Genomic DNA, 22,925 nt, shown 5'->3' with positions numbered 1-22,925 from the left:
GTACCAATAGCTATGTGTGGTTTTAGGCAAGTACTCTCTTCTCTTTTACTCTTGTCTATATTGGGGATAATGAGTGTAGAATTTTTGTGAGGACAGAATGTTTTTAGCCTAGTACTTGACTCTGAAGTAAATGCTCAAGAAATGATAGCAGTACTGTTATTGCTGCTGCAACTTCATTTTGTCAGGTTAAGCTCAGAACAATTCTCCTAATTGCTCAGTCAACTTAAGTGTCAAAACAACGTTTAAAAAATCAAATAGAGACTTTGAATTGCCCTGAAAATATTTGTTCTTTGGTAGCTGATACCATAAACTTCCTCTCCCTCATGAGCCAAAGTAGAAGGATAGAATTACTGATTGTATTTCCTCAAGTTTCTGATATAAAAAGTGATGGGGTACCTTAGGGTTCATGTTCTGTGGAGAAAAAGAAAGGGCATCTCTTGTTGAATATAAAATGCAAAAGTGCTAATGTGGGAGTCAAGTCTGGGATTGACTTGGCATTTTCAAAAAATATTTTTATTTATTTTTTACAAAGAAAAAACCTCTTGTTTCCATTTTCTGGGCTTCATTTCGATAAAAAAATTATTTTATATGGTCAGAGATGACTTAGCATTCTTTAGCTTGCCCAGTTTACACAGTATGAGCAAAGGAGACTATGTACTAAACAGCCTCCTAACTTCCAAGTCCACTTTGAAACTAGATGTGATTGAGCCAAAATATTGCCATTACCATGGAAATTGAAGTTTCATAATTACCGTCATTCACCTTTTCTTCATGACTTGTCCCATCACTGCCATTTTGTTACTATATTATTTTAAGACCTTTATTTTTCAATTTGACTTCCAGATGAAAAGAAAATGCCTGCACTTCCAGGACTAAGCCTACCAGAGATCTTATTCTTTTGATGTTGGCTTAGCTACTTACTACTCATAGAAAAATGCTACTGAAAATGAACCTTTCCTTTATCATTTTTTATGCCTGGAACCTGAACTCAGGTCCTTGTTACTATTCCTGAGATTTTGTGCTCAAGGATAGCTCTCTACTACTTGAGCCATAACTCTACTTCTGGATTTCCCTGTGATTAATTGGAGATAAGAGTCTCTCTCAGACTTTCCTGCCAGGCTGGCTTCAAACCATGATCCTCAGATCTCAGCCTCCACTTGCACCTGGCTTTCCTTACCTTTTTTGAATTACAGGGGTAAAAGAACCCTAATTGTTAATATGATCAATTTCTAGATTGTATTATGGACTAATTGCCCCAGTTATACACACAATTTCAGTGTACCCACATGTTTTGTTTATCGGGTGAATTTTAAGAAGCTTAAAAGTGAGTCATTGGTGGTAAAAAAAAATTGAGGTGGTTAAGTATGAAAAGTGGTAATTCAGTGCAGTTTATAGATAGGATAAAAGAGAAAAGATAGAAGAGTACATTTTAAGATTCTGGTAAAGTTAAGTTCCAGGCTTTTTTTGAGGGGGTCAGTCCTGGGCCTTGGCCTCAGGGCCTGAGCACTGTCCCTGGCTTCTTTTTGCTCAAGGCTAGCACTCTACCACTTGAGCCACAGCACTACTTCCGGCCTTTTCTATATATGTGGTGCTGAGGAATTGAACCCAGGGCTTCATGTATATGAGGCAAGCACTCTTGCCACTAGGCCATATTCCCAGCCCTGGAATATAATCACATTCTTGAAGCAAGTAATAGATATGTTTACACACAGACACTTTTTAATTGGTAGAAATTGTTGTCAGGGTTTTTTTTTTTTTCCAGTCCTGGGGCTTGTACTCAGGGACTGAGTGCTGTCCCTGTCTTCTTTTTGCTCAAGGCTAGCACTCTACCACTTGAGTCACAGCACCACTTCTGGCTTCTTCTGTTTATGTGGTGCTGAGGAATCGAATCCCAGGGCTTCATGTATGCTAGGCAAGCACTCTACCGCTAAGCCACATTCCCAGCCCCTTTTATCAGTTTTGAACATGCTTGTTGTCTATGATATTCCTTCCATAATTTTAACTATAAGTGTGACTGGAAGACTAAGCTGAAATCCATGAGAAAACCAATTTCCACTAACTGGAAGACTCAGACAATAGTGAGACCTTGGGTGAGACTGAGTTCCTTGCATCTTGAGTTTCTAAAACAAGTTATCAGTGTGTGGAAAGGGTAGGTGTCTCTTTTTTAAAATATAATTTTATTGCTATTAAGGAATTGTGCTGAGGGGTTGCCATTTTACAAGTCAAGTCATGAGTACATTTCTTTCTTTCTTTCCTTTTTTTTTTGGTTGGTCATGGGACTTGAACTTGTGGCCTGGGTACTATCCCTGAGCTCTTTTGCTCAAGGCTAGTGCTCTACCACTTTGAGCCACAGCTCCACTTCCAATTATCTGGTGGTTAATTGGAGATGAAAATTTCATGGGCTTTCCTACCTGGGCTGGCTTTGAATCTCGATCCTCAGATCTCAGCCTACTGAGTAGCTAGGATTACAGGCGTGAACCACCAGCACCCAGCATGTACATTTCTTTTTTTGGAGAGTGTCATCCCTTACTTCATTTTCCCTCAGTTTTCCCCTCCCATTACTGACCACAATCTACAGAGGTCATTTTCCACACAGTGCTTTTTGAAAGGTACCTCTTTGTGTTGTATTCCTTGTTGCTGGGTAGTGTTAACTTGTAAGTTCATATATTAGTATTTTCTGTTCCTCTGTGTATGTTGCAGGCTAGAAATTTCTGCTTTATCCCCCTCACAAAGTACTCTTTTTGTTTCCTTTATGTTTGCTGAGAATGGCTTTAATTCCATGATTAGGATTTGACCTTTCACCAAACTCATATTTACTTGACCTGTCAGCTATTTTCAAAGAAACTCTCAATCTCCATTAAGGGATTATGACTTTTTTCTGACCTTAGTATTTTCTATGCTATTTTCTCAAGGGTATGTCATAAATCTGCCCAAGGGCACAATACTCCTCAGGGCTGATGTTTGAGTGATATGTCAGTATGGGGTTGACCTGGAAAGGAATCAGGAGACACTGTTCCTTACATATTTGGACTTGGGGATGTAATAAACATTTATGCTGCTGTTATTAGCAATTATAGTAGATAGTCTTTGATTTTTGCATGTAGGTACTAGGGACTGATTTGTACCAAACCTCTTAACTAAGAAGTCTTGTAGAATAATAGAGAAAAGAGCTGATTTTGTGTCATCTACACAGGCTGAGATACCCAGACATAACTTTCTTGGGGGGCGAGCAGTACTGGGTTTTGAACTCAAGGTCTTGGTGCTTGATAGGCTGGTGCTGAGTGATGCTTTTATGCCAGTTTTTTTCTACTGGATAATTTCTAAATAGGATTTCACTTCCTGCCTAAGCATGGGTCTGGAATTTAATCTGCCTACTTCAGTCTTCCTGTAGTTGTAGGGAGTGTGTGTGTGTGTGTGTGTGTGTGTGTGTGTGTGTGTGTGTGTGTGCACTATGTGCCACCACATACAGCTTCATTTCATGGACATAGTCTCACGGACTTTTCTGCTTGGGCTGGCCTGGAACCCAAATCCTCCCCATCTCAGTATCCCACATCACTTTGGATGACAGGCATGTGCCCATTGCACCCAGATATGGGTTGAGAAGAGGTCTCAAGAACTTTTTTTGCTTTGGCTGACCTTGATCTGCAGTTCCCCTGATCTCAGCCTCCTAAGTAGCTACAAGAGTGAGGCACTGGCACGTGGCTAAGTTGTGTGTTTTAAAAATTTGTTTTCTTTAGTAGATTTATTTTTGTGTATATGTGTGCTGATCCTGGGGCTTGAAATCAGGGCCTGGGCACTGTCCATGAGGTTTTTGCTCAAGGCTAGCATTCTTATCATGGAGCCACAGCTCTTTCTGGCTTTTTGAGAGGGGCATAATAAATTGGAGATACGAGTCTCATAGACTTTCCTGCAGGGGCTGATTTCACACAATGATCCTTAGAGCTCCTGAGTAGCTTTATTACTACAGACTTGAGGCACCTGTGCCTGGCTAGAAGTATGATTTTTTAAATGTCAACCATTTGTTTAAAATCTCATCTTGATTAAAATTTTTTAACTTGAAATTATTGTACTGCTCAGCAATTATCATTGCTCCCCACTTAGTTCATTTCCAACATAATATCTAGTGAGTATCACTCTTGCATTTGTTCACCCTTTGTCCCACTGTTTCTGTGATTCCCCTTCTGTTCCTCAAATCAGATAAACATATAAAAGACAAAGGGTACTGAAATCAGAACAGTGACCACAGGGAATAAACCAGAGGAGAAAAAAAAAGAAAGACAAAATAAATTAACTGCAAACAGTATACCCCTCCCCAAAAGAAAATAAACAAAAACAGCTCCTCTTTTTTCCACATTGTGGAGATTATTTTGATTAGCATCATTTTATATGGTCATATGTACATAACTATTGGGCTATTGTGAACCTCTACTAGGACTATCCTAGGCATATGCTAATTATCACAGATGAGGGAAAACATGGAGCCTAAGTTTCTTTGAGTCTGGGGGTTGTTGCTTTTTTCCCAAGTCTTTCTGTTTCCTAATGAATGTGGCAATGTTGTTATTTTTGAAGGATGTATAGAATTCAGTTATGTATGGATACCATATTTTCTTGATCCATTCATCTACTGAGGGACATCTGGGTTGATTCCATATCTTTGCTATGGTAAATAATGCTGCATTGAACATAGTTATGCTGCTAGCTTCAGTGTGACCTTGTTGGTGATCCTTTGGGTAAATGACCAGGAGTGGAATTGCTGGGTCATATGAGAACTCTGTATTAATCTTTTAAAGAACCTCCATACTGCTTTCCAGAGTGATTAAACAAGTTCACATTCCCATCAACAGTGGTTTTGGCCACATCTCCGCCAGCATCTTCCTTTCTTGATATGGCCATTCTAACTGGCGTGAGGTGGGATTTCAGTGTAGTTTTGATTTGCATTTCTTTTATGGTTCATAGATGTTGAACATTTCTTCATGTGTCTATTGGCCATTCTAGTTCCTCTCCAGAGACCTCGAGGTAAGAGCAGATACCCTGAAAATATTACAGGAAGGGATAGGGGAAACACTAGGGATCCTTGGCATAGGTCCTAACTTCCTAAATAAAGATCCAGAAGCACAGTAAATCAAAGGAAGGCCGTATACATGGGATTGCATTAAACTGCAGAGCTTCTGCAGGGCAAAGGACATAGCTAGCAAGGTAAATAGAAGGCCCACAGATTGGGAAAAGATCTTCATTAGCTATACAAGAGACAAGGGCTTCTTTGAAAAGTACACTTAGAACTCAAGAAATTAACCCCCCCCCCAAACAAGTCCTCAAAGAAAGAACCATCCCATTAATAAGTGGGCTAAAGAACTATAGCTTTTTAAAAATCATTTTATATTTTTATTTTTTGTTAAGTTGCATTAGCTATATACATCAACTGTAGCTTTTATAGTCCCTTGTTTCTGCTTCCTTCCTTTTCCTTCTACTCTAGCTTCTGTCACTGCTACTCCACAGAAACTCCTTTTTATCAAGGTCACTTGTTCTCTCTTCATTGCCAAACTCAAAAAATACTCGTCATGCCTCCCTTGCTTGACTTTGCCGCAGCATTTGATAGATTTCATTAGAAGCAGATTTTTTTCTATCTAAATCCATAGCCACAAGTTGTTCCGTCTTCCAACTCCTGTGTTTTTCTTCATTAAATTTAGTCATTTGTTCTTCATCCTCTATTGTCCCATCAATGTTGACTATTAGTAGATAAAACCTCAAGCCTGTATCTTTTATTTTTCTATAGTCTTTTTCCCATCTTATTTGCTCCCAGGTTATCTCATCTGCATCTTACTTAACAATGTTATGATTGGTCTTAATCTGAAGTGGACTCTTCCCACCCTCCTTGAACTCCAGACTCCACATATTCTACAGTGTGTGTGTCACAGGTGCATCACACAGCATATCCAGATCTAAACTTGGCCTCTCCCCTGTAATGCATTCTGCTGTGTTCCTATTTCATTGATTGGCCCTGCTTTCCACCCTGGTGCTCAAGCCAACTTAGCTACTTGGTTACCAATTCCAGTAAGGCTTCTGGTAGCCTTTCAACTTATTACCTTCCCAGCCTTTTCTACTCAATGACTCAACCTTTCTAAAATATAGTACTTTCTAAAATGTCTTCTCTCTTATTGTCATTCCTACCTGGCTGTTTAAACCCTCCATGGTCTATCCTAGTCTTTCTAAAATAGCAAACTGATGTCAAGCTCCTGTTTAGAGTCCTTCTAAAACTTCATTTTGCTTTGGGGATGAAGTCCAAATTCCTTTCCTCATCATCAATCATTCTTTTATGTTTCAATTTCTGCTGATATTCCAAACGTCACCTCCTTATTACCTTATAATGCAGTCATATTGAACTACTTGTGATTTCCTGAATGGGCCGCTTTCTCCTTCTTCTTTGACTGGATATATGCTGCTATGGCCCTCTATGTTTACTTCTATTTTATTAGCTGGTCAAGTGATACTCCTGGACAGCTTCCCTAATATCCCACTCCATCAGGATTGTCTGGGAATCTCTTCTGTTTGATTTTTTTTTAGGCCTGGAAAAGACTACTCTGAGCATGTTAATTTTTACTAATGGGTATAGTAAGAATTTTCCTAGCCTTCCATACATATAGTAAGGAGCACATGATTGTATGTGGTTTGTAGTGTTTTTTTTTTAAACACCTGTATACTGTAGTATGTCTGTTTATGTAGTCTGTTTTTGCTAACTGGACTGAGGGTTCCTTGAAGAAGGGATTTTGTTTTTGTCTCTGAACTCTTGGGAAATACCTAGCTGAGTACTCCACTAGAAGAATGGCTCTAGCTGGTCAGAATGAAAGACCAGGAAGGTAAAATGGAGCTAGTAGTAATGTACTGTACATCTTAGCAATAAGGAACGTTCCAAAAGTTTGGGTTTAGTATAGTGTTTAGGCATATCCATACAATGAAATGTTATTTGGCCATAAAAATGAAGTTAAATAATTTTAAAAAATGAATGAAGTTCTGAAATATACTACAACATAGAGAAACCTTAAAAACATTATACTAAGTGAAAAAAAATCTAAATACAAAGCACTACATATGGTAGAACTACATTTATAGGAGACACTCAGAATAGGCAAATCTCTAGTGAAAGAAAGTAGATTATTGCTTGCCAAGAGGTAGGGATTTCACTGTCACGGAATAGAAAATGTTCTGTTTCTTTTTGGAGTGATGGAAAAATGTCCTGACACAAAACTTCATGATTATTTTGAATTTTATAATCTTAAAGGATAAAATGTACAGTATGTGGATTATATCTTAGTAGTGCCATTATTTGAAAAATTCAGTGGATAGTTTTATAGAACTTAGCCATTATTAAAAAATTTCAGTGGATAGTTTTATAGAACTTAGAACATTGTGCATATTTGAATATCAATAGGATCCAAATGAAATTAATAGATCCAATGTGTTGATTTAACAGCACGCCTATCAAGGCTTGTATTTTGTTTTCATTTTGATGTACATATTTAAAATTCTAAATCGGTTGCTTTACTAGTAGAACAATTCAATTTGAAATAATATATTCACTTACCATTTAAAATGTATATAATTTGACCAGCATGTGCGTTAGGAATAAACTTGGGAAGCATATATATTTAACTCATGAAATGGTGGATGGAGGTTAAAAAAACAAAAACAAAAACAAAACACCTGTTTTTCTTTCTTTGCAATCCCTCAAGAAAACTCTATCATGACCTATATTTTCAGACATAAAAACAAACCACATTTTCTAACATAACTACATTGCTATGTTGTCATACCTTAGAGTATATTCTGTATACATATAATTTGAAGATGTGTTCTTTTTTTTTTTGTCTTTTCTTTTTTGGTACTGGGGATCAAACCCAGGATGTTGCACTTGCTAGGCAAGCGCTTTGCCACTGAGCTACATCCCAGCCCTGAAGATATGTTCTTATCTTGTTACTTTCCTCCTCACTTATTTATAATGTGTTGATCTAGAAGTGCAATGATTGCTGCTTTAACCCGAATATTTTTACCTCTTGTCCCACTGGGTTACATGAAGATGGGCTCTTGAATGTGTGAATTTACTAATTTTTTTTTTTTTGCCAGTCCTGGGGCTTGAACTCAGGGCCTGAGTACTATCCCTGGCTTCTTTTTGCTCAAGGCTAGCACTCTGCCACTTGAGCCACAGCGCCACTTCTGGCCGTTTTCTGTATATGTTGTGCTGGGGAATTGAACCCAGGGCTTCATATATAGGAGGCAAGCACTCTTGCCATGTAGGCCGTATCCCCAGCCCCTCTCTGAGCTTTTTTGCTCAAGGTAAGTGCTCTACCACTTGAGCCACAGTTCCACTTCTGGCTTTTCCTTGGAGGTAGTTAATTGGAGATAAAAGCCTCATGGCCTTTCCTGCCTGGGCTGGCTTCAAACCTTGATCCTTAGATCTCAGGCTCCTGAGTAGCCAGGATTGTAGATTTGAGTCACTAGCACCCCAATTTAGTAATATTTTAAACAGTAACTAACTACATTTGGTCTAAAAATTGGTTCTAAATGATAAGAGACGATTATTGGAGATTTTTCTAATATCAATCTAGAGGCATGTGTTGGGTACAAATAAGTGGTCTTTGTCTACCAAGAATTTATGTTTTTCTTTTATTTCTAGGTCTTTTGATGGGTCTTGTACTTCGATATGGCATTCATGTCCCAAGTGATGTAAACAATGTGACTCTCAGCTGTGAAGTCCAGTCTAGTCCAACTACTTTGTTGGTAAACGTTAGTGGAAAATTTTATGAGTACACGCTGAAAGGAGAGATTAGTTCACATGAACTCAATAATGTTCAAGATAATGAAATGCTTAGAAAGGTAAGTTTTTTATTTTTGGTTTTTGGAGACAAGGTCTTACTATGTAGCCCATTCTGGTCTCAAACTTGCTATGTAGTCCAGGCTGTCCTCAAACTTGTGATCCTGCTGCCTCAATTTCCCAAGTGCTGGGATTATAGGTATGTACCACTACACCAGGCTAAACAGTAAGTAAAAGAAATCTTGTAATTTTAAAAAATGTGTATTAACTGTACCAAGTAACTCTGAAGGAACATTGTTTCTTATTTCAAATAATTTAGCCTTAAAATTAGAGTCAAGGGGCTGGGAATGTGGCTTAGTGGTAGAGTGCTTGCCTAGCATGCATGAAGCCCTGAGTTCAATTCCTCAACACCACATAAACAGAAAAAGCCAGAAGTGGTGCTATGGCTCAAGAGTTAGAGTGCTAGCCTTGAGCAAAAAGAAGCCAAGAACAGTGCTCAGGCCCTGAGTCCCAAGCCCCAGGACTGGCAAAAAAAATTAGAGTCAAACTTTGTTAATAAGTATAATGTAAGGAAATGAATATTTCTATGCAAATGATATTTCTACATTCCTGATTGAAGCTAAGTGCTATAACACTTTGTATTGTTCAAAGTTGTAATAAATGGTAATCAGGATTGGGTAGACAGAATACAGATGAATTTCTTCGAATTTATAGATGATTCTTAAAATTTTAGAAAACTTCAGCACATTAGGTTTATTACTTGTCTTGGTTGTGTTTCTGTACTGAGCACAATTAGACCTTTCTCTGATTCATAATCTGATACAGTTTTTGGAGCCTTAGCACGAGCCTTGGCTATTGTAATATCCTGTATATACAGCTTTATGTGGGCGGTTGGCTTGGTGGTTGGCTTGCAAACTGACTGGCTCTCAGACATTCCTGGAGTCACTTGCTCCTGTCCCACTCACAGTTTCTCTGATGAAGCTTCTCAGTGCCACTTTGTGCACTTATTGTTTTGCTCACCCTTGGCTGTTTGCCTCCATTTTCCCTGTCTTCTACATTGACTGAACTTGATTTTTATAGCTACTTGATTGTGTTTCTGGCCATCTTTACTTCAATAGTTTTTAAATGCCCTATGACCTTAATATTAACATTGCGACACGAGTTCTCAGTACCTGTGGAAAATTTCAGCTCCTTAATAGTTCTGTTAAGCTACATTTTAGCTTGGGTATGTGTATATCTATGTAGAGTTTATATCACAGTCTACTGCAGAAGGGATATCTGCATTATTATAGCAGAAACAGGTCATTCTTCCCAGTTTTGCTTTTCTCTTTTCTGTCCTTATCATTTTCAGATATTGAAATTTATGCCTGCACAAGACTGCTTTCTCTTACTAATTTCTTCTAGTGAATAATGCATTTAATATTATGATAGCACATTAGATTAGAGAAACCTGTTCTTTGAAATCTTTTCTTTAAAGTAAGTGGGCTGTGGGGGCTAGTTGTACAGAAAGTTTTACCACATTATGTGGTTTAGCTTTAGAGCTGTCACCTATGAGTTGTTTCCTTTTGCCAGCAGTAATGACATGATTCTTTATTACCAGTTTTGGGGTCTCATTTATTTAAAGCAAAAATATGCTCACATGTTTTCATTTTTACGGGTTTTTTTTTCCCCCTGATGGTGGGGCTTGAACTCAGGGCCTGGGTTCTGTCTCCAAGCTTTTTTGCTCAAGGCTAGTGCACTACCACTTTGAGCCACTGCTCCTGGGCTGGCTTCAAACCACGGTCCTCAGATCTCCACCTCCTGAGTAGCTAGGATTACAGGTATGAACTAGCAGTGCCTGGCTATTTTCAGGATTTTTTAATATAATACTCCAATAGAGTTTCTGGAGATAGGCTAAGGCTAAGTTGATTGTTCCAACACTATCTCCTTGTCATGTGGTTGAGAAATAGCATTAGCTGCCCTATACAAATTTTTTACAGAAAAAAGAATACATAGCCAAGCACTAGTGGCTCACACCTGTAATCCTAGCTACTCAGAAGGCTGAGCTCTGAGGATTGTAGTTTGAACTCTGCTTGGGCAGGAAAGTCATGAGACTCCTATATCCAGTTAATCCCCCAAAACTGGAAGTGAAGCTATGGCTCAAGTGATAGAGTGCTAGCCTTAAGCATAAAACCAGGGACAGCACCCAGACAAATGTACCTAAAGATGCAAATAATAGACTCTTCATATGAAATATTTTAAGTTAACATAGTATGTTCTTTGTGTTGGCCAGATTAACATTTACTTGTTTATCTTTTGATAATTTGATGATATAGACAGGTCTTCTAAGGAAATTTAATTAAAATAATTATTTATTTTAACAGGTTACTTTTGATCCAGAAGTATTTTTCAACATATTACTTCCTCCTATCATATTTTATGCAGGTTATAGTCTGAAAAGGGTAAGTGTTTTTGTATTTCATATATTTTGAATGATTTAAAACTTTCCATGGTCTTTGTAATATTTGACACTTCAAAAATAGGCCATTCTTCCTAGGTTCTCCTCCTTTCCCTCCTTATTGTTTTTAGATGCTGAAATTTATACCTGTACAGAAATTCTTTTTCTTACTGATTTCTTCTAATGAATAATGCATTTAATATTAGCATGGCACACTAGAATAGAAAGTCTTTTCTTTATTGAGTTTTTGGCAGATATTCTAATGTAACATTTTGTTTTTTGTTTTTATCAGAGACATTTCTTTCGGAACCTGGGGTCTATCTTAGCATATGCTTTTCTTGGAACAGCAATTTCTTGTTTTGTTATTGGGTAAGTTTTTGAAGCTTAAAATACTTTTTAGTTTTCAAATTATAATTCTAAAAATTATCCATTTAAAAATTCTCTTTGAATTCTGATGTATTGTATTCCTGGATGTGTTTCAGATCTTTTTCAGTCAAATATATTCACATAGGTGATAAGTTGTTTGAGTTTTTGTTAAGGCCAAGGTATTAACCGTATTTAAATGTCCTTAATTAAATTTGAGAATAGTCACAGAGTGCTAGTAGCTCTATCTTCTTATTCTTACTTTAGTCTTCTTTAGTCATTCACATTTTTCTAAAGTAGGAATATGTTTATTGAACAGGTCCATAATGTATGGCTGTGTAACGCTGATGAAAGTAACTGGACAACTCGCCAGAGATTTTTACTTTACAGATTGTCTGCTGTTTGGTGCCATTGTATCAGCAACTGACCCAGGTACATTTACATGAGTGGAGCTGAAATATTTCAGTGCAGTGTCTTGCAGTAAAGTACATGTGGGTGTTTTGTTGAGGCTTAGAATCCATGGTTAGGTACTTCCCTAGCATTGTACTTGCCAAATATAGAGGGAAAACAATTCATGATTCCTTTTGGTTTAAGTATACATTTGTTTCCTCTTTAACTTCTTCATTACCTTTTCCTACTACGGGTCTACAAATTGATGCTGTCTAGATGACATCTTTACAATAATTTCTTCAGAAACTTATCTTGGTTTGTATCCTTAGTGATTGGTTAGAGCAAAATAAAAACTAGATTATAGATTCATTAAAATGAATACAGCATTTTAAAAGGCGAAAGATTTATACGATCTGAAGAGAAACCAGAGTATGAATACAGCATTTTAAATGCCTCTAAAATCTTCTGTTTATATTCAGCTATTTGCATATACTTAGTACTAAGAAAAACAGTAGTGAAATTTTTTTTTTTTGGCCAGTCCTGGGGCTTGGACTCAGGGCCTGAGCACTGTCCCTGGCTTCTTTTTGCTCAAGGCTAGCACTCTGCCACTTGAGCCACAGCGCCACTTCTGGCCGTTTTCTAGATATGTGGTGCTGGAGAATCGAACCCAGGGCTTCATGTATAAGAGGCGAGCTCTCTTGCCACTAGACCATATTCCCAGCCCCGTGAAATTTTTTTTTTTTTAGTAGTACTAGGATTTGAACTGAGGGAGGGTCTTATGCCTTGCTAGGCTGGTATTCTACTACTTGAGCCACTCCTCTAGCTTGGCATTTTACTGATTGTTTTGGAGATGGATTTTTAGACTTTTCTCCCATACTGGCTTTGAATTGAGATCTTACAGGTCTAATGTTCTTCTTCTTCTTCTTCTTTTTTTTTTTTTAATAAAATTGTCCTTGCCCGGCACTGGTAGCTTATATCTGAATTCTTAGCTACTCAAGAGATTGAGATCTGAGGATCAAGGTTTGAAACCAGCCCAGGCAGGAGACTCTTATCTTCAGTTAACCACCAAAAAACTGGAAATGAAGTTGTGGCTCAAAGTAGAAGAGTGCTAGCCTTGAGCAAAAACAAAAGCAAAAACAAAAAAACCTGAGGGATAGAGCCTAGGTTCTGAGTTCAAGCCCCACATCTGACCAAAAATGGCCTATGGTCATAAACGTGTTTGGTAGTGAACACAGTTGTTTATCTGTGGATTTATGATCAGATTTCTTAAAATTCATGTTGTCAAATTAGATGTTCTGAGTGAAGTTTTAGTTATCTAATATAGCTTAATAGCTATCATTAAATTAGAAATTGGGAGAAAATGAATAATGAAAAGGTTACTTTGGTTTTATTTGTTTGTTTGTTGGGTGTTGGGAGTGGGGACCCAATGTCTTGAAACAAGCTCCAAAAGTTTTTGAACTAAGGATGAAAATTTCCTTTTACTTTGAGTTAGGACTTTGGTAGAAGGTTGTTCTGTTTCATCTTTTGACCCCATAAGTTAATCATCTTCTTTGATTGTCATCCAGAACAATTAAAGGTAAGGTCCTAAGGTTATCTTTGAATTCTTGTGTTAACTAGTAACACAGAGCTTGATGGAAAAAAGAGGAAAGTGTGTTTTATCCTGTATGAAAGATGAATTTAAATGGTTGCTCAGTGGGCCGTTTGACAGACATTTGTATAGTTAAAAACATTTGAAAAACTAGACATCAGATTATTTCCTTAAAGACCTCCAAAGCTGTCCCCTTGTTTATAGCTGTTTGCATTATCAATAGGAAGGTAAAGTGGGCTTTGGAAGAACCAGTGGTCTCTTGTTTCTTTGTCCTTCCAATGGAAGTAGGCACCTGCACATAGCCTATGAAAAAAACCTAAGTTGATTGGACTGGCTACATTACTTCAACCTAGTTTTGTGTTAGTAGGGATATTGCCTGAATAGCTTAAGCAAAAATCATTTACTTATATAAAGTTGTATTTTTTCTGAATTGTGAATGCTACTGTTTTTATAGTGGCACTGAGATTTGAACTTCAGAATTTGTGCTTAATAAGCAGGTGCTCTATTACTTGAACCACATTTACAACCCATCCTTTTGAATTATGTAGGCCCTTGCCCCCAATTCTATCATTTGGCAATTAACTTCCTTCCTTCCTTCCTTCCTTCCTTCCTTCCTTCCTTCCTTCCTTCCTTCCTTTCTTCCTTCCCTCTCTCTCTTTCTTTCTTTCTTTCTTTTTCTCTGACTTCCTCCCTCCCTCTTTCCTTCCCTTCCTCCTTCCTTCCCTCCCTCCCTTCCTTCTTTCCCTCTTTCCTTTTTGCCAGTCCTGAGACTTGAACTCACAGCCTGAGTGCTGTCCTTGAGCTACTTTTGCTCAAGGTTAGTGCCATAGCTCTATTTCTGGCTTTTTTGTAGTTAATGGGAGATAGTCTCAGACTTTCTTGCCTGGACTAGCTTTCTTTCTTTTCTCTTTGTGGTACTAGAGTTTTAATTCAGAGCCTTTACTTGCTAGGCAAATGCTCCACAACTTGAGCCATGCCTCTAGCCCAAAATCTTGTTAATGTATTAACTTTCTAGACGGCTTAACTATACATAGGTATTGTTTTCTTCAGAATTTCTCTAGCCCTCTCTTCCCCTTTCTCTTGGTAAGTTTTGGTATCCGTATTCTCTCGCTGTATGCTTTGCTGTAGAAATTATATCTTATAAAATTCAAGTTTCCTATTTTGATAGTTGGTATATGAAAAAGCTCTCCTCTTTCATATCTACTTGGGTTTTTTTTTACTGGGTGAGCTATATGTGACTCAGAAAGTTAAAATACAAGTACTCTATCTTACCTGATTTTTTTTAAGAACTAATCTAATTGCTTCAGTTAAAAAAAGGTTTGTGGGGTTTTTTTCCTTCCCTTTTCAAACTGTAATATCCTGATCGTTGACTTCTTCTTTAGTTAAATATGACAGCTATAATTCTGGTCATATATTACCCCAGCCAGAAATTAAACTTGTATTTTCATTCCTTTGCGTAATCTGCAAATCAAATGCAAGTGACTGTAAGGCTCGTAGAGTGCCAGTGGCTCATGCTTGTAATCCTAGTTACTCTAAAGGATGACATCTGAGGATCATGGTTTGAAGTTAGCTCAGCAGGAAATTCCTAAGACTCTACCCCAAAGCCCGAAATGGAGATATGGGTCAAGTGGTAGAGCATCAACCCTGAGTGAAGAAGCTAAGGGACAGAGAGCTCAGACCCAAAGTTCAATCCCAGTGCTGCCATACAGAAAATGTTTGCTGTATGAGATGCTTTTCTTCCTTTTTGTTTTTTTTTTTGATGGAACTGGTGGGTTGAACATGGGGCCCTGTACTTGCTAGGTAAGCACTTTACCAATTGAGACACTTCATCAGCCCAAGGGGATGCTTTACACACTATTCGTTAGAGATCGATTCCCTACTCTCTATAAGAAATTCTTGAATATATTCTTTATGGAAAAGAAGTGTGCAAAACCAAATTTTAACATTTACAATGTTGGCCATCTTAGTGTTATTTTCAGGGTTTTTTAAAAAAGAAAGTGATTTTGCATGTACGAAGAGGAAAAATATTGACAAAATCACTAAATATTTAATATAGTATAAGAATATTAAGAAGGAGTAAGTGAATTTCTGTGTAACCTACACTTAGCTATTGAGGGGAAATATGTTATATTTGTAATGTCTAAATATTCCTGATTCTTTCACTTTCCAGTGACTGTTCTTGCCATATTTCACGAGCTTCAAGTTGATGTTGAACTTTATGCACTTCTTTTTGGTGAAAGTGTCCTCAATGATGCTGTTGCCATAGTGCTGTCTTCGTAAGTGTTTATTTTCTTATCATATTATGAATATAATATACAATGTGAAGGTACTAGGAACTGAAAGTCATGTATTGAATAAAATGCATTATGAAAAAGAAACATCAGTAAGAGCAAGGATTTCCCCTTTCGGGCAAAAATACATTCTCTCTCTCTCTCTCTCTTTTTTTTTTGTTCTTAGTCATGGGGATTGAACTCAAAGCCTGGGCCCTGTCTCTGAGCTTTTTTTTTTTTGCTCAAGGCTCACTCTCTACGACTTGAACCACAGTTGCACTTCTGGCTTTTTGCTGGTTTATAGGAAATAAGAGTCTCACAGACTTTCCTGCTGAGGCTGACTTTGAACTGCAATTCTCAGATCTCAGACTCCCAAGTAGCTAGGGTTATAGGCATAAGCCACTGGTACCCAGCTAACAATTTTTAAAATTCGACTTAATGTTTTGAACAGAGAATATATCCACATAGTTGAAAAATAAAAACTGTTTTCAAAAGATTATATAGAAAAGTCATGTTCTTATTTTTTTATGTTCTTATTTTTATTAACCCTGCAGCCCCTTAGAGCTAGCTATATTTGGTTCTTGTGCAGACAAGTATTTATCCAAATGTAAGTTTGAATATGAATAAGTATTTTATTTGCCTTTTCTTTTCCTCTTCCACTTCTTTTTTATTATATTACAATAGCACAATCTTGAATTAATGTAGACGTTTCCACTGATAATCTTGGCACCTTATTCACTGAAACACATTTGTTCCCTTGGCTTTTTTTTTTTTTTTTGCAAATATTTCTATTAGTGTACTTTAATTCAATGTAATACCGTCTGTGTGTATCCATTGTATTTTATATTCCCCTATTATTCAATGAAGGATTCCCTCCCCCACAGAGAATTTGCATTTTTTCCACATTTTATTAATATCAATTACTTATGTAGGGAGTTTCATTTTGACATGTGCATAAATGCATACCAGACTTACCCCCTGTTATTCTCCCTCCCAGCCACCCCTCCTTCTCAAACCAGTTTCAATAAGCTTCATTGGTCCATTTATTTTGACCATATCTTTTGTAGTGCTGGAGGTGGAACCTAGGGCCTAGTGCATGCTAAAAAAGAGCTCCACCACTGAAGGACATCCGCAGTTCATCACTTATTTTTTTATTTTTTCTTACAATGACACAGAGTTTGTTTGTGTAGTTCAGACTACCTCAAACTTAAAATATGCCTGCTTCAGTCATTTTCTTCTTTTGAGAACAGCCCCCCCCCCACAGAGACAGAGAGAGAGAGAGAGAGAGAGAGAGAGAGAGAGAGAGAGAGAGAGAGAGAGAGAGAGAGAGAGAGAGAGAAAGGTGTATTCTGGCACTCTTCTCATATCTATCTTTCTTTTTGTCCAAAACCAGAATTCAAACTCAGTATCTGACCCTTTTGCTTATTGGCTGGCACTCTACCACCTGAGCCAGGTCACTAACCCCACTATTCTCATGAAAAAAGAATTTTTGTATTCTTTGCAATTACATAATCTGTGTGTGATTTGTATTATAATTTATTTGCTCAGTTTATGGTTGCTGGATACTTGGAGAATTTTCATTTTTTTGCCATCCCAAGTGATGCTTCAGCAAATTTAACCTTAAACTTTTTTTTTCATGTTTTTACATGTATACATATACGATAGAATAAATTTTCAGAAGACTGATGGCCTTAAAGAATAAATATATTAGTCATTTTATTTAACATTGGTAAATTATATAATCATTTTATACTGAATTATGGGAGTGTCGAGCTGGGTACTAGTGGCTTAGGACTGTAATCCTAGCTACCTTGGAGGCTAAAATCTGAGGACTTTAGTTCAAAGCCGGTTTGGGAAGACAAGTCTGAAAAACTCAACTGCAGCTAACCAACCAAAATATGGAATTGAAGTTGTAGTTTAAGTGGTAGAGCACTCGCCTCGAGAGAAAGGGCTAACAAAGAGTGCAAGGCCCTGATTCAAACCCTCATACTGACACCAAATAGAATGACTTATGGGAGTATCTTGTTTTCTCACCATCTTAACAATATTTTTTGCTAATTTGCTAATTGAGAAATACCACATTATAGTTTGTGTTTTTTGTATTTAAATTAGTCATTTTAACTATAAAAGAGTAATACGTCACTCACTCTGGTTTGCAATGCCTCATTGCCCATTGCCTTGCTGCAGAGTAGGAAGTGATCTTCCTGAGATAAAACATACTAATCACTTAAACGCTGTGCATGGCAATATCTAAAATGTCAATTGTTTTTGTCATTTCGGGGGCTTGAACTCAGGGCCTTGGCGCTGACCCTGAGCTTTTCTACTCAAGAATAGCTCTCTACCACTTTGAGCCACAGCGCCACTCCACAGTTTTCTGGTGGCTAAGTGGAATTAAGAGTCTCATGGGCTTTCTTGCCTAGGCTGGCTTTGAAACACGATCCTTAGATCTCAGCCTTCTGAGTAGCTAGGATTACAAATGTGAGCCACTAGTGCCTGGCTCAAAATATTTTTGTGTGAATGTAGTATACATAAATATTACTGTCTTCCTGCTGTGTTTATTGTATATCTTCATAACATATAATACAAACTCAATTGAAGAAATATAACCTTAAGGTGATGCTCAATTAAAGTATCTTTAATGATGCTAGGTACAACAAAATAAAAGTTGTATGCTATATAAAGGTAGGAAGAAATAGTGTGGTAGTTTATATATTCTAAAAAAATGACACTACAAAGCTCATTAAGTTTTTTTTACATAGATACATGTGAGATCACTAGCATGACTAAGTGAAAAGAATAAGGCAGAAGCAGTTACTTTCAGCATCAGTTTTCTATCCTTGACACTTACTGAATTCTATTGTCTAATGATCTACTAATAAGTGTTCCTTTTTCATTGCTCTAAGAGATTGTTAGAAAAACCTGTTCTGATTTCATCATATCTTTCTTGTTGTTGTTGACCGTTGTTGGGCTTGAGCTTGGCCTGAGAGTTGTCTCTCTGAGCTCTTCAGCTCAAGGCTAGTGCTCTACCACTTGAGCTACAGTGCCACTTCTGGTTTTCTGGTTGTTAATTGGAGATAAGAGTCTCATGGATGTTCCTGCCCAAGCTAGCTTTAAAATGCAGTCCTCAAATCTCAGCCGCCTGAGTAGCAAGGATTACAAGTGTAAGCCATCATCACTCACCTTCATGCTATTATTTGAAGAGGCAAAATATTAAAAAGAACTTTTGATGAAATTCAGTTCATATTATTTTTATTTATTTATTTTTCTTCAGGCTGAGAATGGAAACTAAGGCCTTAGGTGTGCTAACCAAGCATTCTATCATCAAGCTCCATCCTCAGCCCCTAGAAGCAACTTTTAAATTTCTAACAATGAAAAAATTGGTAAATAGATTATGTCATATCCATTTAGACCATTTGCAGTCTTAAAATCCCTGTTTGTATAATTTTTCTATCATTTCTGATTGAAGAAGCAGAATTCATAACCGTTCATTGTGCTTAAAACTACATTTGAAATAGTATGCATGTAACAAAAAGAGGGGAAAGAAATGCAGAAGGAAAAGAATCTGTTTGGGTAGTAGACTGATAGGGTGATTTCCTCCCCTAAACTATAGATTGTATACTTTCAGGACTTTTAAAAAAGAGTTTTTAATGATGTTGGCTGATATGAAAAAAAGACAAACTTGTATTTCAATCTGGAGGCCAGTATTTGGCAAAAGCAGAAATCAGGTCTCTAACTGATTCTCAACATATTTTGTTTTTTTTATATGTTTTTGCTCATTTTAGTAAGTTAAAATAAAATCATGATTAGTGTGAACCTTGAGTTAATTGAACTAATTGAAGGAGACTTGTTTTGGGAGGCGTGGCATAGGTATTTTCTTCCATACAGCATTTTGAAAAATATTACTGAGGAGAAAGAAGGTTGTTGTAGCAATATCCTTCCCTTTTTCTAGCCAGCAGATAGATTTTTAAGTTATAATGTGGTTGTATCTTACATGTAGCAATGAGTATAATGTGTGTACCTTAATGGTAAAAGCCATTTCCTATTTATCAAAAAACATTAAGGGGGGCTGGGGATATAGCCTAGTGGCAAGAGTGCCTGCCTCGGATACACGAGGCCCTAGGTTCGATTCCCCAGCACCACATAGACAGAAAACGGCCAGAAGCGGCGCTGTGGCTCAAGTGGCGGAGTGCTAGCCTTGAGCGGGAAGAAGCCAGGGACAGTGCTCAGGCCCTGGGTCCAAGGCCCAGGACTGGCCAAAAAAAAAAAAAAAAAAAAAAACATTAAGGGCTAGGAATGTGGCTTAGTGGTAGAGTGCTTGTCTAGCATGAATGAAGCCCTAGGTTCGATTCCTCAGCACCACATAAACAGAAAAGGCTGGAAGTGGTGCTGTGGCTCAAGTGATAGAATGCTAGCCTTGAGCAAAGGGAAGCTCGGGGATAGTGCTCAGGCCCTGAGTTCAAGCCCCAGGACTGGCAAAACAAAACAAAACAAGAAAAACAGAAAACATCCAGTCCTCTGCTCCCCTAATGGTCTGGTGCTTTAAACCTTTAAACACAAGATTTGAAGTATTCAATCTGAAATGAGTCTCAGAAAATTCTCAATATCATTATATGAAATTTATGTTAGTCCTATACTGCAATAAAATAGAAACAAATTTGGAAATTTTAGTTTGGTCTTAGATTTCTTAAAATTGTAACCTGGGAGATATGAAAAGAACTTGTTATACATGCCTTTTTTTTTTAGCTCTGAACTCAAAAGAAGCATTGAAGTGATTAAAGGGAGAATTTATTATATTTCTGGGAATGTGTTTTTCCTCCTTTTCATTGACATGGCTTATATGATGTCTTTGAATCTGGACTTGTTTTGTAATGCTGGTCCCTCAATTAACTGAGATGAGAACTGAGTTAGTAATAGTAAGTACAGTTGGCAGAGGCCTGCTGGCAAGAACTATTTTCTCAGCTATGTCTGTTTCCTTGGGTGGCTGTTACAAAAGAAGCTTTTGCAGGCTAGGAGGTGGAGATGAAGAGTGTCTCCTGTAATTGCCTGTCTTAGTCTGATGCAGAGTGACTTTCTTTCAGAAAATTGGGGTGGAGGATACAGCTGGGTATTGCTCAAAGAACTGTTGAGTGAATTCTAATTCCTTGGAGGGCCTTTTGAACCCTTTTTCCTATAAAAGTCTATTTCAGTTAGTGAATAGATATTAGGCATTTGGCCCATTCTATTATTCTAAAAGTTGGAAAGGTACTTTAGTCATCATTTTTCCTCCATAAGAGAAACAGAATAAAACTGGTTTGAGTAATGAACAATATTCCTTATATTAATGCCTCCTCTCAAAAAGCAAGGTTTTTCATTAGTTTGTTAGTATGTTAGTGCTTTAGGGCACTTCAACAAAATCACAGAATAGTACCCGACAGTTCAAGGATGAAGAGAAAGGCTCTTATAATATTCTATCTCTGAAATTGTCACTGAAGGAAAAGTTGAATTTTCTTGCTAGTTGGATATGCTCCAAGATTTTGGAGTAACGTTTTCTTCATCTGAAGATTTGAGGGTTTTCTTTTTTCTCTTGCTCTGATTTCATCTTTAAGATCTAAACTAGATAATGTTTTAAAAGTAAAATTTTCTCCCTAGAGTTAAGAGCATTCTGTCTTTTGTAGGTCAATAGTGGCGTACCAGCCTGCTGGAGACAACAGCCACACCTTTGACGTAACGGCTATGTTCAAGTCTATTGGGATCTTCCTTGGGATCTTCAGTGGATCTTTTGCCATGGGTGCTGCTACTGGAGTGGTGACAGCTTTAATATCCTTTTATTATATTTGTCTTTTTCTGTTAACCTGATGAAGTAGTTGAACCATATAATCTATAGTTTCTCCTAGTTCTGTAAGGAGCATTATGTTAGAATTATTATTAGAACCAAGTATTTGGTCTGGAAATATGAAGCAATAATCTTCGTTAAAGAATTTCTTTTTTATGCATAGGGCTCAGTGCCCTAAAACTGTTGCAGGAGGCATAATCTAGCTACCCTCACTCTGTCAAATCCTTTGACTTATCCTCCTGAATAGGGGGATCGCAGGCATATTTCACAATGCTTGGTACTTTAAAACTTGGATGGCAAGTCTGTTGTTAGTCACAGTATCCCTTTGAGTGTGGATTTTTTTTTTTTTTTTTTGGCCAGTCCTGGGCCTTGGACTCAGGGCCTGAGCGCTGTCCCTGGCTTCTTCCCGCTCAAGGCTAGCACTCTGCCACTTGAGCCACAGCGCCGCTTCTGGCCGTTTTCTATATATGTGGTGCTGGGGAATCGAACCTAGGGCCTCGTGTATCCGAGGCAGGCACTCTTGCCACTAGGCTATATCCCCAGCCTGGATTTTTTTTTTGGTGCCAGTCCTGGGACTTGAAGCCAGAGCCTAGACAGTCCCTCAGCTTTTTTTTTTTTCTCAAGGCTAATGCCCTACCACTTGAGCCACAGCTCCACTTCTGACTTTTTGGTGGTTAATTGGAAATGAGAGTCTTATGGATTTTCCTACTTGGGCTGGCTTTGAATTATGAACAATATATGACCACAATGACACCTAAACAAAATTTAATTCCTGAGTGAAAGTGTAAAAGATTTTAACCTATTCTCCCCAGTTTAAACTTTTCTTGCCCGAGCCCTGGGCTGGGAGCCTAGGTTGTCATCCTGATGCTGCTACTACGTAGCTATGAGAAATGGTGGGCAAGTCATTCTTGTATTCACTGTTTGCCTGCTAAATACCAGATGATGTCCAAAATAAGCCATACGTGGCCCTTGCCCCCATTGCACTTCTGGTGTGATGCCAGACACAAATGTGATAGAAGCTTTGACACTTAGCTTCTTTAGAATACAATGTAGGATATTAGAGGGTAGGGACAATAGGAAAAATGAATAGGAATAGATGATCTCTAAAGAGTTTCCAGCTAGAAATCTTTCAATAGTTTGGTGGCATTGGGTTTTTAACTCAGGGCATCACACTTGCCAGGCAGGTGCTAAACTGTTTGAGCCAAGCCTGTAGCCTCCCATTTTTGCTCTAGTTATTTTCAAGATATAGTCTTGGTTTT

At 37.7% G+C, this 22,925-nt stretch overlaps 1 protein-coding gene across 2 annotated transcripts in view; it reads left to right on the top strand.

The window, feature by feature from the left end:
* Slc9a6 (solute carrier family 9 member A6) overlaps window positions 1-22,925 on the top strand; it is a 57,429-nt gene that overhangs the window by 2,369 nt on the left and 32,135 nt on the right. For both annotated transcript variants that reach the window (XM_048335842.1, XM_048335840.1), the window contains 6 exons: window positions 8,669-8,868; window positions 11,170-11,247; window positions 11,536-11,612; window positions 11,926-12,038; window positions 15,755-15,860; window positions 21,509-21,650. In XM_048335842.1, the coding sequence (XP_048191799.1) occupies window positions 8,669-8,868; window positions 11,170-11,247; window positions 11,536-11,612; window positions 11,926-12,038; window positions 15,755-15,860; window positions 21,509-21,650 (716 nt within the window). The remainder of the gene's footprint in view (window positions 1-8,668; window positions 8,869-11,169; window positions 11,248-11,535; window positions 11,613-11,925; window positions 12,039-15,754; window positions 15,861-21,508; window positions 21,651-22,925) is intronic.

This window comes from Perognathus longimembris, chromosome 28 (assembly GCF_023159225.1).
Source record: "Perognathus longimembris pacificus isolate PPM17 chromosome 28, ASM2315922v1, whole genome shotgun sequence".
NCBI classification, from domain to species: Eukaryota; Metazoa; Chordata; class Mammalia; order Rodentia; family Heteromyidae; genus Perognathus; species Perognathus longimembris.
This window is presented reverse-complemented; position numbering and strand designations above follow the sequence as displayed.